The sequence below is a fragment of the Oncorhynchus mykiss genome, chromosome 19, assembly GCF_057628025.1.
Source record: "Oncorhynchus mykiss isolate SJ-2025 chromosome 19, ASM5762802v1, whole genome shotgun sequence".
Lineage (NCBI taxonomy): Eukaryota > Metazoa > Chordata > Actinopteri > Salmoniformes > Salmonidae > Oncorhynchus > Oncorhynchus mykiss.
The window spans coordinates 26,570,485-26,586,374 of record NC_143040.1 but is presented as its reverse complement, the minus strand read 5'-3'; the positions used below and the strand labels follow the sequence as shown (position 1 = coordinate 26,586,374).

The 15,890-nt window shown below is 39.7% G+C and overlaps 1 protein-coding gene across 1 annotated transcript in view; it reads right to left on the bottom strand.

The window, feature by feature from the left end:
• Nucleotides 1-5,235, bottom strand: part of LOC149975152 (uncharacterized) — a 43,917-nt gene extending 38,682 nt beyond the window's left edge. Inside the window, exon 1 of the mRNA XM_090209689.1 lies at nucleotides 5,074-5,235. Coding sequence (XP_090065815.1) covers nucleotides 5,074-5,235 — 162 coding nt within the window. The remainder of the gene's footprint in view (nucleotides 1-5,073) is intronic.
• Between the last annotated feature and the right edge of the window lie 10,655 nt (nucleotides 5,236-15,890).

Sequence of the window (15,890 nt, the reverse complement as noted above, 5' to 3'; positions counted from 1 at the left end):
GCTGCCACCACCGTGCGTCATGATTGGGATGGTGTTCTTCGGCTTGCACGCCTCCCCCTTTTTCCTCCAAACATAACGATGGTCATTATGGCCAAACAGTTCTATTTTTGTTTCATCAGCCCAGAGGACATTTCCCCAAAAAGTATGATCTTTGTCCCCATGTGCAGTTGCAAACCATAGTCTGGCTTTTTTATGGTGGTTTTGGAGCAGTGGCTTCTTCCTTGCTGGGTGGCCTTTCAGGTTATAATGATATAGGACTCGTGGATATAGATACTTTTGTACCTGTTTCCTCCAGCATCGTCACAAGGTCCTTTGCTGTTGTTCTGGGATTGATTTGCACTTTTCGCACCAAAGTACGTTCATCTCTAGGAAACAGAACAGAATCAAATGATGTCAATTAGCCTATCAGAAGTTTCTAAAGCCATGACATAATTTTCTGGAATTTTCCAAGCTGTTTAAAGGTACAGTCAATTTAGTGTATGTAAACTTCTGACCCACTGGAATTGTGATACAGTGAAATAATCTGCCTGTAAACAATTGTTGGAAAAATGACTTGTGTCATGCACAGAGTAGATGTCCTAACTGAATTGCAAAAACAATAGTTTGTTTACAAGAAACTTGCAGAGTTTTAATGACTCCAAACTAAGTTTATGTAAACTTCTGACTTCAACTGTATAATAATACAAAACACTTTTTTGTAATTTCAACAGTAAAACACTGTAGAATACACCGCAAAATACCTTAAATGTGTTTACAGCATTAATGTTGTAGATTGTTTATATTTTTATTTAACCTTTATTTAACTAGGCAAGTGAGTTAAGAACAAATTCTTATTCACAATGACGGCCTACCAAAAGGCAAAAGGCCTCCTGCGGTGACGGGGGCCTGGGGTTAAAAATAAAAAATAAATACAATATAAACATAGGACAAAACACACATCACAACAAGAGAGACAACACAGCACTGCATAAAAAGAGACCTAAGACAACAGCAAAACAAGGCAGCAACACATGACAATACAGCATGGAAGCAACACAACATAACAACTGTAACGCTCGTCTGAAGAAGAGGGACTGGACCAAAGCGCAGCACGTGTTCATGAAGTTTATTAAAGTCTGAACACTAGAACAAAATAACAAAGAGCAAAAACGACAACGAACAGTTCTGTCAGGTGCAGAAACACAAAACAGAAGACAACTAACCACAAAACACAGGTGGGAAAAAGCTGCCTAAGTATGATTCTCAATCAGAGACAACGATAGACAGCTGCTTCTGATTGAGAACCACACCCGGCTAGAAACAAAGAAACATGAATGCCCACCCCAGTCACACTCTGGCCTAACCAAAATAGAGAATAAAACCCTCTCTATGGCCAGTGCGTGACAACAACAAAATGGTAGCAGCACAAATCATGGTACAAACATAATTTGGCACAGATAACAGCACAAAGGGCAAGAAGGTAAAGACAAAAGTGTCCTTGATTGAGTCTTTGAACGAAGAGATTGAGATATAACTGTCCAGTTTGAGTTTTTGTTGCAGCTCGTTCCAGTTGCTAGCTGCAGCAAACTGAAATTGCACTGCATTATGGGTAAAATGCTGAAAAATACTGTTGTTAACTGTAATTGTAAACGTCCTGTAAAAATTACTATAACTTACTGTATTTCTTTACAGTAGTACCCGAACACTGCTGTAGTTGGCTGCTCCGAACGGTCTGTAGTGTGTGTGTGTGAGAGAGAGAAAGAGAGCTGTGTCTCATAGTTGAAACCAAGACTGTTCTCAGGGCAGGTCTGCCGGTTTTCACTAGCAAAAGTTACTATTCGTCGCAGGTTATGATAATTAACGCAGCAGGTTAGGATAATAAGGTTAGGAAAAGCTCAAATTCTAACAATGTCCCCGACACGACTCGAACCTATCTACAACCCCAGGCCTGCCCCTAAGAACAGACTTGATGTCCACTAACGCGATGCTCCGCCCCAAACGGTCTGTGAGATAAGACTCATGAGAAAAATAGGCTTTCTGTTCTACTCAAGATATTTTATTGTAGTGGAAAAGTCGCCTAAATATATTTTTGAGCAGCTGCTTCGTATGTACTAATACCATATACTATATACTTACAGTATGTGTGTGATAATAAAGATAGTCTGAGTAATTATTACCCACTACCAGTTTATAAAGTGTCAGGTTTCTCTGTTTCCCTGCATCACTCAGTGGGTTCTCCTTTAAAGCAGTGTAGGCATGGAGAGTCTGGCATCGTGAATGACAGTCGCCTGTCTCGAGCTCTACCTGAACAAGGGTAAGAGAGTTGTCAACAGACCAAGTTGAGGAGAGAGATCCAGTGCCTGCTGAATGAAATTGATGGTTACATCAGAGGCAATGATGATCTAACTGACATACTTTTGTTGATGACCCACTTCAAAGAGAAGGACAAACCTCTGTTCCTCTTGGCAGATGTAAGGAACAGTGTTTTTAGACTTATACAATTTATATGATTAATGCTGTTTATACTGTACACATGATTTGAATATGTTAAATATGTATGTTTTGTGATTTTAGGTCACTGCACCTTGGGTTGATGTCGAGGCGCAAATTCCTTTGCCAGACACAACAAGGCTGGTCATGCTTGGTAAAACATTTTTTTGATTTAAGGTGGAACAGAAATATATAGTAATTCTCTCAATTCTCTTACCCTTGTTCAGGAGAGCTTGAGTCAGGCGACCTATCTAGAGATATCAAGTAAGCATACACTAACACCCTTACTTTTGTGCATTTCAGGAAATACTCTATTGCGTTCCTCAAGATGAATGGTGTCGATCGAGGGGAGAGTGGTCTGTGTTTTGGACAGTGAGTCCAACTTTGCTGCTGCCCTCTCTGTGCTCTTCAGCACGTTCTATGTTGTTAACATAGAATACCAGAAGTTGGCCTCTGCAACCTTGGAGCTGATACAGAGGAAAGCATTGAACATTCATTGATCCAACACTTACATTTAGCATTTGTTAGTTACATTGCAATGATATTTCTTATTGTTATTTTTTCACTGCCTTAACTGATCTAATACTGTATATTCTATGCTGGGTTGTGCAGGTACCTGGTTGGAATAAACCCGGAAGGAACCAAATGCACAGCGAAAGCAGGAGTGAGCCGCAAGACCGGAAAGGTCGTTCAGAGGAAGCCATTGCCAATTAACGCACATGTTACACACTTTCTTGAAGGCCTAAAGGAGTTTGAGTGGAAAAACTCCAACATGTACACTATTGTTCAAAAGTTTGGGGTCACTTAGTAATGTCCTTATTTTTGAAAGAAAAGCACATTTTTTGTCCATTAAAATAACATCAAATTGATCAGAAATACTGTGTAGACAATGTTAATGTTGTAAATGACTATTGTAGTTGGAAACGGCAGATTTTTAATGGAATATCTACATAGGCGTACAGAGGCCCATTATCAGCAACCATCACTCCTGTGTTCCAATGGCACGTTGTGTTAGCTAATCCAAGTTTATCATTTTAAAAGGCTAATTGGTCATTAGAAAACCCTTTTGCAATTATGTTGGCACAGCTGAAAGCTGTTGTACTGATTAAAGAAGCAATAAAATTGGCCTTCTTTAGACTAGTTGAGTATCTGGAGCATCAATATTTGTGGGTTTGATTACAGGTTCAAAATGGCCAGAAACAAAGAACTTTCTTCTGAAACCTGTCAGTCTATTCTTGGCCTGAAAACTGCCTAGAAGGCCAGCATCCCGGAGTCGCCTCTTCACTGTTGACGTTGAGACTGGTATGTTGCTGGTACTATTTAATGAAGCTGTCAGTTAAGGACTTGTGAGGCATCTCTTTCTCAAACTAGACACTCTAATGTACTTGTCCTCTTGCTCAGTTGTGCACCGGTGCCTCCCATTCCTCTTTCCATTCTGGTTAGGGCCAGTTTGCGCTGTTCTGTGAAGGGAATAGTGCACAGCGTTGTACGAGATCTTCAGTTTCTTACAATTTCTCACATGGAAAAGCCTTCATTTCTCAGAACAAGAATAGACTGATGAGTTTCAGAAGAAAGGTCTTTATTTCTAGCCATTTTGAGCCTGTAATCTAAAACACAAATGCTGATGCTCCAGATACTCAACAAGTCTAAACTGCCCTCCCAAGCAAAAAGGCGGTAACTGTGCATAGAGTGGAACTGAGAAAAATGGCTTCAAAGTTTAATTGTCCAGCCAAATTAATTCTAGGGAAATCATTGAAGATGTAATGATCTGTTGCCTTACTATTAGTACATATTTTATTCATGTTGACCCTGACCTCTGACATGACCTTTGACCCTTAAATGGCAGTTAATGCCTTCTTCCTTGGCATAATATGTTATAAATTGCAGGGTAATACCAAAGCAAAGAGCAGTATCTGCCATTTTCATTTGTTAGTTTACTATACTTCTAATTTATTTTATTGATATAAGAGCAGTGTAATTACTGACAGTGTAACAGAGTTGAAACTGCATTCTTTGTGTGTCTTCCACTAAGATACCAGTTGCATCTACATAGAGACGTAGGTTCTGCGTCAGTCACATTACATACTGTGTTTGACAAGTAGTCCATGTCTTGTTATAAGAAAACATTTGAAAAGCAGCACTGCAATTGTTTGAATTACATGACATGATTGCCTGTCTTGTAATATATAATGATGGAACATGATAGAAGTATGACGTAGGGTAATACAAATTATAAATAAATGACCATGAGATTGCTAAAACATTTTATTTGTATTTTTTCAAATGACACTTTTGAATGAATAAATGAATAACAGCTTTAAGAATACCTTTTAAACATATTTACATGTTTATATCATAAGAGGAACCAAATGACATTTTGCTACAATTGATAAAATGCTGAATAGTTACATTTCATTTTTAAGTAAAACTTCTTCAGTGCTCTTCCATGTCACTCCTCGTCCTCAGCAATGCTGTTCACAGCCAAGGCATTCCAGAACTGCCTTCGATTTGCAGGCATCAGAGGACACAGCTTGGTGATGATGTCCATCTTCTTGGACTCTTCTATCCCTCTATCCTGTGTACTTAGTGTCGAAGGTGTCTCACCTTGCCTGCATTGGAAGTGGCGACCACATGGAGGAAGTCCCCGAAGTCGTACACAACACCTCCAGGTCGAGCTTTCATTTCCTGTTCCACGCCATGGTGGAAACTGTCTGCACTCATGAAGGTGTGTCCTGGCTCGAAGAACCTGAGTGTGATGTCCTCCATCAAAGTTGAGTCAGCATTGACAACACTCACCGGTGATGTTAGGAGGCACCAGTTTTTGTTTGGAGAAGTGCAGCTATCCACCCAATACACTGCATGCTTGACATCTCTTTCCCTCTCCAGTGCTGCTACGTAAAATGAAGTAATCTCCTCTGCCTTCCAACCAGCTGTTCCTTCATGCCATACCACTGAGATTGTTTTCTTCTTCTTTGAGACTTCTCTCCAATGTTGGCGAATATCTCGTGATAGGCACCGATTCCTCTCGTGAACAATGCTGTTTTCACACCTGGCATGTGAAGGAGCATGATGACTTTTTGCATATCAACGCTCCTCACAGACCAGTCCTCAGGCCAATCTTTCTGTGCATCAGCCTGCTTCTTAAGGCTGCAATCCCGTTAATGGGATGATATGACAACAGCCAGTGAAAGTGCAGGGCGCCAAATTCAAAACAACAGAAATCTCATAATTAACATTCCTCAAACATACATGTATCTTATACCGTTTTAAAGGTAATCTTGTTGTTAATCCCACAACAGTGTCCGATTTCAAATAGGCTTTACAGCGAAAGCTCCACAAACGATTATGTTAGGTGACCACCAACTCACAGAAAAACCCAGCCATTTTTCCAGCCAAAGAGAGGAGTTACAAAAAGCACAAATAGAGATCAAATTAATCACTAACCTTTGATCTTCATCAGATGACACTCATAGGACTTCATGTTACACAATACATTATGTTTTGTTTGATAAAGTTCATATTTATATAAAATAATCAGAGTTTACATTAGCGCGTTACTGTCCACTAGTTCCAAAAACATAGGGTGATATTGCCACATCATTTTACAGAAATACTCATCATAAATGTAGATGATAATACAAGTTATACACATGGAATTATAGATATACCTCTCCTTAATGCAACCGCTGTGTCAGATTTTTTAAAAGCAAACCATGCAATAATCTGAGACGGCGCTCAGAAAATAAATACAATTATCCGCCATGTTGGAGTCAACAGAAACCAGAAATCACATTATAAATATTCCCTTACCTTTGATCTTCATCAGAATGCACTCCCAGGAATCCTAGTTCCACAATAAATGCTTGATTTGTTCGATAATGTCCATTATTTATGTCCAAGTAGCTACTTTTGTTAGGGCTTAGGTATGCAAATCCAAACGCTTGTGTAGGTCCATCCGGACGTAGGACGAAAACTTCAAAAAGTTATATTACAGGTCGAAGAAACTTTTCAAACTAAGTATAGAATCAATCTTTAGGGTGTTGTTATCATAAATCTTCAATAAAGTTCCAACCGGAGAATTCCCTTGTGTGTAAAAAAGCCATGGAACGCAGGTCGCTAATCATGTGAATTGCGCATGACCAGGACCTGGCTCTCTGCCAGTAACCTGACTCATTCAGCTCCTATTCAGCCCCACAACACAGTAGAAGCCCCATTCAAGTCCCTAAAGATGGTTGCCATCTAGTGGAAGCCCTAGGAGGTGCAACTTCATCCATATCCCACTGAATTCAATAGGGACTGGGTTGAAAATTGACCAACCTCAGATTTCTCACTTCCGGTTTGGATTTCTTCTTAGGTTTTTGCCTGCCATATGAGTTCTGTTATACTCACAGACATCATTCAAACAGTTTTAGAAACTTCAGAGTGTTTTCTATCAAATATTAATAATAATATGCATATATTAGCAACTGGGACTGAGGAGCAGGCCGTTTACTCTGGACACCTCTGGGCACCTTTTATCCAAGCTACTCAATACTGCCCCTGCAGCCATAAGAAGTTAATGGCTTCTGCTCTGCCCTGCAGACTTCTTAAATTCCTCATATTTCCTACATTGCATGCAGTCGGCGTTGGTGATGGTGAATTCAGGTGCTGCATGGCTGTTGTCTTGGCAGGCTTAGGTTTCCATGGCCTCATTCTCCCTGTGCTCCATCTTCAGATGATGACCCTGCACCAAACAGAGCTCACACTCCTCCTCTCCGAGCTTCACAAAGCTGATGTTCCTTCCCTTTACCACCTTGCGATAGCGCAGCTGGCATATTTTTTCTTCTCCTTGTAGTCATTATGCATGAACTGAATATTGACGTCACTGGGGAGGTAGAGGCAATGTGGGGCATGCTCTCATCTGTAGTGGCTGATTTGGGGATGGAAGGACTCTATGTTGCAGGATTGGACTCATGTTCAATTTGATGAAGCTTTTTTACCCCTCTGATCCTTTGGTGGCATCAGTTTGCTGGTGATCGACTTGCACATCATTGTGACAATCATCCTGTCATTTTTGGGGTGGTAGCCCAATGTTGTCAGAAAAAACACTTGTTGTGCACACTTGTTGTGCAGAACTTCTCTGGTTTGGAAGATGGTACAGAAATGACCTGCTGCGTCGACTGTCTACGCCAACAGTGATATTTTTCTTAGATTGCTGTGCCACCATGTGGAAGATCCATGTCTTCTTCTCCTTATACTTAATCTCCCTATACTTTCCCCATATTTTGCCTACCCTCTGAAATATTCTTTGCCTTCTTACCCATTGGTGGAATCTTGGATTTCTTGTTTGATAGGTTGTCTAGAGTTGTGTCCACGTGCTCAGCTACCACTTGTGCTGGAACATCCAACTCTGAAGGTGAATGATTATCTTCATCATCATCATCATCATCATTGGCAATTGATTTCTCATCTGATAGACTGATGTCTAAGGAGTCAGAGAACACCCACTGGTTCTCTATCTCTTCAAATAGTGTTGACAATGACTTCAGTTAAAGGGGGTAGATCAGGAATCTTTGTTGGAATGTGGCCCTCAAACTCAACTGAAATAAATAGAGAAAATAATCAGGGACATGCATCCTAATGATTCTATTCTGTCATGGATGATAATAATTAACACTACCATGTTGTGGTGTGCAAACATATGATCATAATCCTTTTCAAGTATTCTATAATATAGGATATAATCAATGTTGATTTTTATCTTGTGCAAACATTATCGTAATAATTTACACTGTCATAACTCAGTTCTTCTATTAATTTCATTCCTGCTCCCAAAAAGGCTCTTAAATGTTAATCTTTATTTAGAAATACAACAAAATTGCATGGATGGACATTGTACTATCCTAATACACCCTCGCATGGCAACTTTGATCCGCATAGATACTAATCACCTAGACCACAGGGATTGGTGGAAGTCATGCAAAACTGTTTTTTCCACATTCATTTAATGATGGCACTGAAGCAGACACATTGAGCACACATTTGGCATGTCAAAGACCATTGTGCTAATTACATACGCCACCAACAATGGTGATGGACACAATTTAGGATTTTAACTTTCCTGACCGGGACAGTCACGCAATACTGGAATATAAAAGAAAACCAGAAACCCTAAACATGTGAGTAGATATATTATTAATGAGCTAGCAATGCTGTGTGTGCGCTCATCCGGAAAACAAGTGGGCGTGGCTTTTGACAATTCAGTATGGGGTGCACGTCCAACTGACCATCAGCTGGCTAGAGCTCGTGTGTGTGGAGTAACGTTACAGATTCAAATAACCCATGGAATGTCAGAATACAACTATAGGGATTATATTCATTCTAGGTATAATAGATTAAAGCTAGTATTAGCTGCTGATCATCTTTTACGGGAGCATGTAGCACACATCTATTGCTTCATGCTAATGCTAGCTAGGTAGGTTTTTACGTTTGGTAGTGGCACGTCAGTTTTAGCTAGGTGGCTTTCACTGGCTAGAAATCATGTGTATGGTGTACTCATTCAAAGAAACCATCAGATGAAATTTCAGAATATAATTCATTATGTCTAATAGATTGGAGTTAGCATCAATTGCAGATCTCCTCTCATGAGAGCAGGTAGCATTGTTAGTCTACGCTCGCTAGCTAGTTTGCATGCTAGCAAATTAATTTTGATCTCAGATCTACTTAGCTAGCTAGTTCTTACCAGTATCTGGATGTCAGCGTTTCAGAGCAAGTTCAACCATCATTTCCCCCCCGGGAATGCTGTACCATGGTGTTGTATCCCTAGATTAGCAATGTATGTGTGTGTAGCTGTCAGTCAGTGTCATAGAGGTTTGAATGCATCACTATCAGAATAAAATCATATAAAACCAAGGTAAAACGCAGTAACTGCAGCCAAGGGCAGGTTGAAACCAAGTTAAAAGGCAGTACGTTCAGTTATTTTACAGTAACTTTTTGCAGTTATTGCTAATACGACCCCCATTTTCTCCAAAACACAATACAATAGAGGCAGAATACTTGTCCACATGATTAAGCATGCATTTAATGTAACAAAAATGACATGAACTCATTTTTTTACCAAATGAGCAGCTATTGCCTTTTTGCTTGGGAGGCAGTAAAGAAGGCCAGTTGTATTACTTCTTTAATCAGGACAACAGTTTTCAGCCGTGCTAACATAATTGCAAAAAGGTTTTCTAATGATTAATTATTAAAATGATAAACTTGGATTAGCTAACACAACGTGCCATTGGAACACAGGTGTGATGGTTTCTGATAATGGGCCTCTGTACGCCTATGTAGATATTTCATTAATAATCAGCCGTTTCCAGCTAAATGGTCATTTACAACATTAACAAAGTCTACATTGTATTTCTGATCAATTTGATGTAATTTTTATGGACAAATTTATTTTAATTTTTTTCAAAAACAAGGACATTTCTATGTGACCCCAGACTTCTGAACAATAGTGTAAGTACACAAACACAAACTTTGTCAGTTGTCATCTGCCTTTTTACCCAGCGAGTAATAGCAATCTCTCTCTTTTTATTCTTTCTATTTATATGTTTGTTCTAGTTGACATATTATATTATATTTTCCTAGCCACAGTGCTTCTACACCTGCATTGCTTGCTGTTTGGGGTTTTAGGCTGGGTTTCTATACAGCACTTTGAGATATCAGCTGATGTACGAAGGGCCATATAAATTTTGATTTGATATAGGACTTATTTTACTGTATCTGCATCTTCACAAGGTCCTTTGCTGTTGATCTGGGATTGATTTGCACTCTTCGCACCAAAGTACATTCATCTCTAGGAGACAGAATGCATCTCCTTCCTGAGCGGTATGACGGCTGCGTATACTAGGCCTTGAAATACATCCACAGGTATATCTCCAATTGACTCAAATGATGTCAATTAGCCTATCAGAATCTTCTAAAGCCATGACACTTTTTTGAATTTTCCAAGCTGTTTTAAGGCACAGTCAATTTAGTGTATGTAAACTTCTGACCCACTGGAATTGTGATACAGTGAATTATAAATTAAATAATCTGCCTGTTAACAATTGTTCGAAAAATGACTTGTGTCATGCACAAAGCAAATCGACTTGCCAAAACTGTTGTTTGTTAATGTTAACAAGACATTTGTGGAGTGGTTGAAAAACAAGTTTTAATGACTCCAACCTAAGTGTAAACTTCCGACTTCAACTGTATGTATATTTATATTCTTACAATATTACATTTCAGGGAGCTGTCTTCTAAAGACAACCTGCAATGATAGGTATTTCCCTGTAAATTTACAGCATTATACTGGCACAACAGTTGCCAGTTTAATACTGTAATTTTGCTTTACAGCAGTGATGTTGTAATATAGTTTACAGTATGATTTTCCTTACTGTAAAACATATTACATTATCCCTGCTATACATTTACAGGATGGATGCTGTAATTGTTACATATGTTACATATTACAGCATTCTTGCTGTAAATTTACAGCAGGGATGCTGTAATATATTTTACAGTAAGGCAAATAGTAATGTAAACCATATTACAGCATCACTGCTGTAAAGCAGAATTTGTTTTTAGTTTAGGTTTTCCTAGGATGGCTGGCTAAAATGTTTGCTAGCCTAACTTTCTTTCATGGGCAACGATGGGCCTTGGCCTACTACATCTAGCTACATGTTGGGGTGGCAGGGTAGCCTAGTTGTTAGAGCGTTGGACTAGTAACCGGAAGGTTGCAACTTCAAGCCCCCGAGCTGGCAAGGTACAAATCTGTCGTTCTGCCCCTGAGCAGGCAGTTAGCCCACTGTTCCTAGGCCGTCATTGAAAATAAGAATTTGTTCTTTAACTGACTTGCCTAGTTAAATAAAGGTTACAAAAAATGAAATACATGTTGAACTTCCATCCTCTCAGACCATGGGGCACAATGTATACATTTACGGTCGGATCAGAATCGCTGTTATAATCATTGGCCAGTACGTTGAATTCTCCATCTCCATCCATGGCTAATTTAGGAATGGGATGATTTTAGCTACAGTAGCTAGCTCACCACTTGAGGACAACAACACAATGAGATGCAACAATAAAAAAAAATGTTCTGTCAATAACGTGTGGTGTGAAACCAAATCCATACAGACTTCCCTTGACACGTTTTTTTTTAATGCACCACAGGTGAGCTCACTCAGCTTAGCTCAATACTGATTGACTATAATTTGGCCACCCTTGCATTCCGCCCTCGCCTTCAATGCTACAATGTCATACTGTTTTTGACCAGGCAGGATCAGATAGTTGGGCTACACATATTGATACAGAGCAATGCTTTTTCGTTCACTCAAATGCTTTCTCTGGTGAGAAGCATTCAACCTTGAAGTAAATTGATGAAACACAGTGAGAAAATATTGATTATTTAAGTATGTTTTTTTTCTTTTGTTCTTTCTTGGTAATTGCTTTTGGTAAGCCTCGCTTCACTTGGCACCCATGAATATACACCACTGTAAGTCACTCTCACTCAGACATCAGTAACATGGCATAAGTCATGTCAACGTGTGTAGAATTGCAGAAAACTTGCTTTAAAAACTGCAAAAATGTCTCTGCCCCAATTCAAAATGAGTAGAATTGTATCACATTTTTCATAAAATGTATATATTTTCTTTCCGCCACATGGTAAAATGTATAGAATTGCAGGAAACAAACTTTAAAGACGTACATTTTCTCTCCACAGTCAAGAGGGTGGCCACTAAAAAGGTTTTCCCGCTTGGTGGGGGGGCCTCCCCCAACCACATCTCGCTTAGGGTCCCCAAAAGGCTAGATGTTGTGCATATTGTGTATAGAGTTGTGGTCTCAAGAAAGAGGGAACTCTTTAACATTTAAAACATTTAAAACATTTAAATTCATATATTCCTTCATACTGGCAGCTCTCGGTCATCCACAGCTTGTGTTGCTCGGTTTGTCTCCGCAAAGGACGAGAAAGAAAACAAGGTTTCCGAAATGCATGTCACAATTGTGCTAAGGCCATAAGGAGAAAAAGCAGAGGCTGGGAAAAACTCGATTTATTTATTTTCTTAGGATCCCTATTAACCGACGCCAATGGTGACAGCTCGTCTTACTGTGGTCCGACATATAATGAAAAAGACATTACAGACAAAAGACTTTAAAATGTACATACATTTAAAAAACACTAACATGTAGTGGGTGTGTGCATCTGTCAGTTACATATCCTGTACATGTCAGTACATACACACAACAAATGGGTCACATGGAGGAGAGGTGTTATGCTTTGAGGTGTTGATTTATTAGTTTTTTTTTAAACCAGGTTTGTTGTTCACTTAGTCTATATAATATGGATGGGAGGTACATGTAATCATGGCTCTGTGTAATACTGTTAGTTTCCTTGAATTTGTTCTGGAACCTGGGGACTGTGAAAACATCCCTGGTGGCATATCTGATGGGGTAAGTGTGTGTGTCAGTCGACAATGCAAACAATTTGGAATTTCCAACACATTAATGTTTCTTAGGAATACAAGAAGTGACGCAGTCCGTCTTTCCTCAACTCTTAGCCAAGAGAGACTGGCATGCATAGTATTAATATTATCCCTCTGATTACAATGAAGAGCAAGACATGCCGCTCTGTTCTGGACCAGTTACTGCTTAAACTAGGTCTTTCTTTGCAACACTTGACCATATGACTGGACAATATCATGATAAGATAAAACTGCCTAAGACTTGCTTTATGGAATGTGGTGTCAAAAAAGCAGAGCATCTCTTTATTACGGGCAGACCTCTCCCCATCTTTACAACCATTGAATCTATACGTTTTGACCATGACAGTTTACAATCTAAGGTAACGCCAAGTAATTTAGTCTCCTCAACTTGTTCAACAGCCACACCATTCATTACCAGATTCAGGTCTGGGACTTAGGGAATGATTTGTACCAAATTCAACACTCTTAGTTGTAGAGATGTTCAAGACCAGTTTATTACTGACCACCCATTGTAAAACAGACTGCAACACTTTTTTAAGGGTTCAATAACTTCTTTAGCTGTGGTTGCTGATGCGTATATGGTTAAATCATCAGCATACATGGACACATGTTTTGTTTAATGCCAGTGGCAGGACATTGGTAAAAAAAACAGACATGAGTAGAGAGCCTTGAGAGAAACACTAAATGTTTGACATTAGAGAAGCTTCCATTAAAGAAAACCCTCTGAGTTATATAAAATAGATAGCTCTGAGTGCACGATATGGCAGAGGTTGAGAAACCATAACACATACATTTTCTCAACAGGTTGTGGTCAATAATATCAAAGGCTGCACTGAAATCTATCAGTACAGCTCCCACAATCTTCTTATTATCAATTTATGTTAACCAATCATCAGTCATTTGTGTCGGTGCAGTACATGTTGAGTGTCCTTCTCTATAAGGACGCTGAAAGTCTGATGTTAATTTGTTTAGAGAGAAATATCATTGTATTTGATCAGACACTCACTTTTCCAACAGTTTGCTAAGAGCTGGCAGCAAGCTGATAGGTCCACTCTTGAGTAGTGGAATGACTTTGGCTTCCCTCCAGGCCTGAGGACAAAGACTTTGCTCTCGGCTCAGATTAAATATATGACAGATAGGAGTTGCTATAGAGTCGGCTACCATTCTCAGTAGCTTTCCCTCTAAGTTGACAATTCCAGGTTTGTAATTATTTGTTTGTCATTATCGATGACAACATTTTTTCCACCTCTCCAACACTAACTTTACAAAATTCAAACTTGCAAAGCTTTTCTTTTATTATTCGTTTTTTTTATACATGGATACGATGGCTCATTGTTCGTTGTTGGAATTTCCTGCCTAAGTTTGCCTATTCTCCTAATTAAGTAGTCATTAAAATGATTGGCAACATCAAATGGTTTTGTGATGAATAAGCCATCTGATTCGATGAAAGATGCTGTTAAATTTGTCTTTCTGACAATCATTTAATTTATACAGTGGGGCAAAAAAGTATTTAGTCAGACCCAATTGTGCAAGTTCTCCCACTTAAAAAGATGTGCGAGGCCTGTAATTTTCATCATAGGTACACTTCAACTATGACAGACAAAATGAGAAAGAAAATCCAGAAAATCACATTGTAGGATTTTTAATGAATTTATTTGCAAATTATGGTGTAAATTAAGTATTTGGTCACCTACAAACAAGCAAGATTTCTGGCTCTCACAGACCTGTAACTTCTTCTTTAAGAGGCTCCTCTGTCCTCAACTCGTTACCTGTATTAATGGCACCTGTTTGAACTTGTTATTAGTATAAAAGACACCTGTCCACAACCTCAAACAGTCACACTCCAAACTCCACTATGGCCAAGACCAAAGAGCTGTCAAAGGACACCAGAAACAAAATTGTAGAGCTGCACCAGGCTGGGAAGACTGAATCTGCAATAGGTAAGCAGCTTGGTTTGAAGAAATCAACTGTGGGAGCAATTATTAGGAAATGGAAGACATACAAGACCACTGATGATCTCCCTCGATCTGGGGCTCCACGCAAGATCTCACCCAGTGGGGTCAAAATGATCACAAGAACGGTGAGCAAAAATCCCAGAACCACACGGGGGGACCTAGTGAATGACCTGCAGAGAGCTGGGACCAAAGTAACAAAGCCTACCATCAGTAACACACTACGCCGCCAGGGACTCAAATCCTGCAGTGCCAGACGTGTCCCCCTGCTTATTAAGCCAGTACATGTCCAGGCCCGTCTGAAGTTTGCTAGAGAGCATTTGGATGATCCAGAAGAAGATTGGGAGAATGTCATATGGTCAGATGAAACCAAAATATACTTTTTTGGTAAACTCAACTCGTCGTGTTTGGAGGACAAAGAATGCTGAGTTGCATCCAAAGAACACCATACCTACTGTGAAGCATGGGGGTGGAAACATCATGCTTTGGGGCTGTTTTTCTGCAATGAGACCAGGACGACTGATCCATGTAAAGGAAAGAATGAATGGGGCCATGTATCGTGAGATTTTGAGTGACAACTTCCTTCCATCAGCAAGGGCATTGAAGATGAAACGTTGCTGGATCTTTCACCCTGACAATGATCCCAAACACACCGACCGGGCAATGAAGGAGTGGCTTCGTACGAAGCATTTCAAGGTCCTGGAGTGGCCTAGCCAGTCTCCAGATCTCAACCCCATAGAAAATCTTTGGAGGGAGTTGAAAGTCCGTGTTGCCCAGCAACAGCCCCAAAACATCACTGCTCTAGAGGAGATCTGCATGGAGGAAAGGGCCAAAATACCAGCAACAGTGTGTGAATACCTTGTGAAGACTTACAGAAAACATTTGTGCCAGCCATACCGGTTTGTGTCAAGAACTGTAATGCTGTTGGGTTTTTCACGCTGAACAATTTGTGAATCAAGAATGGTCCACCACCCAA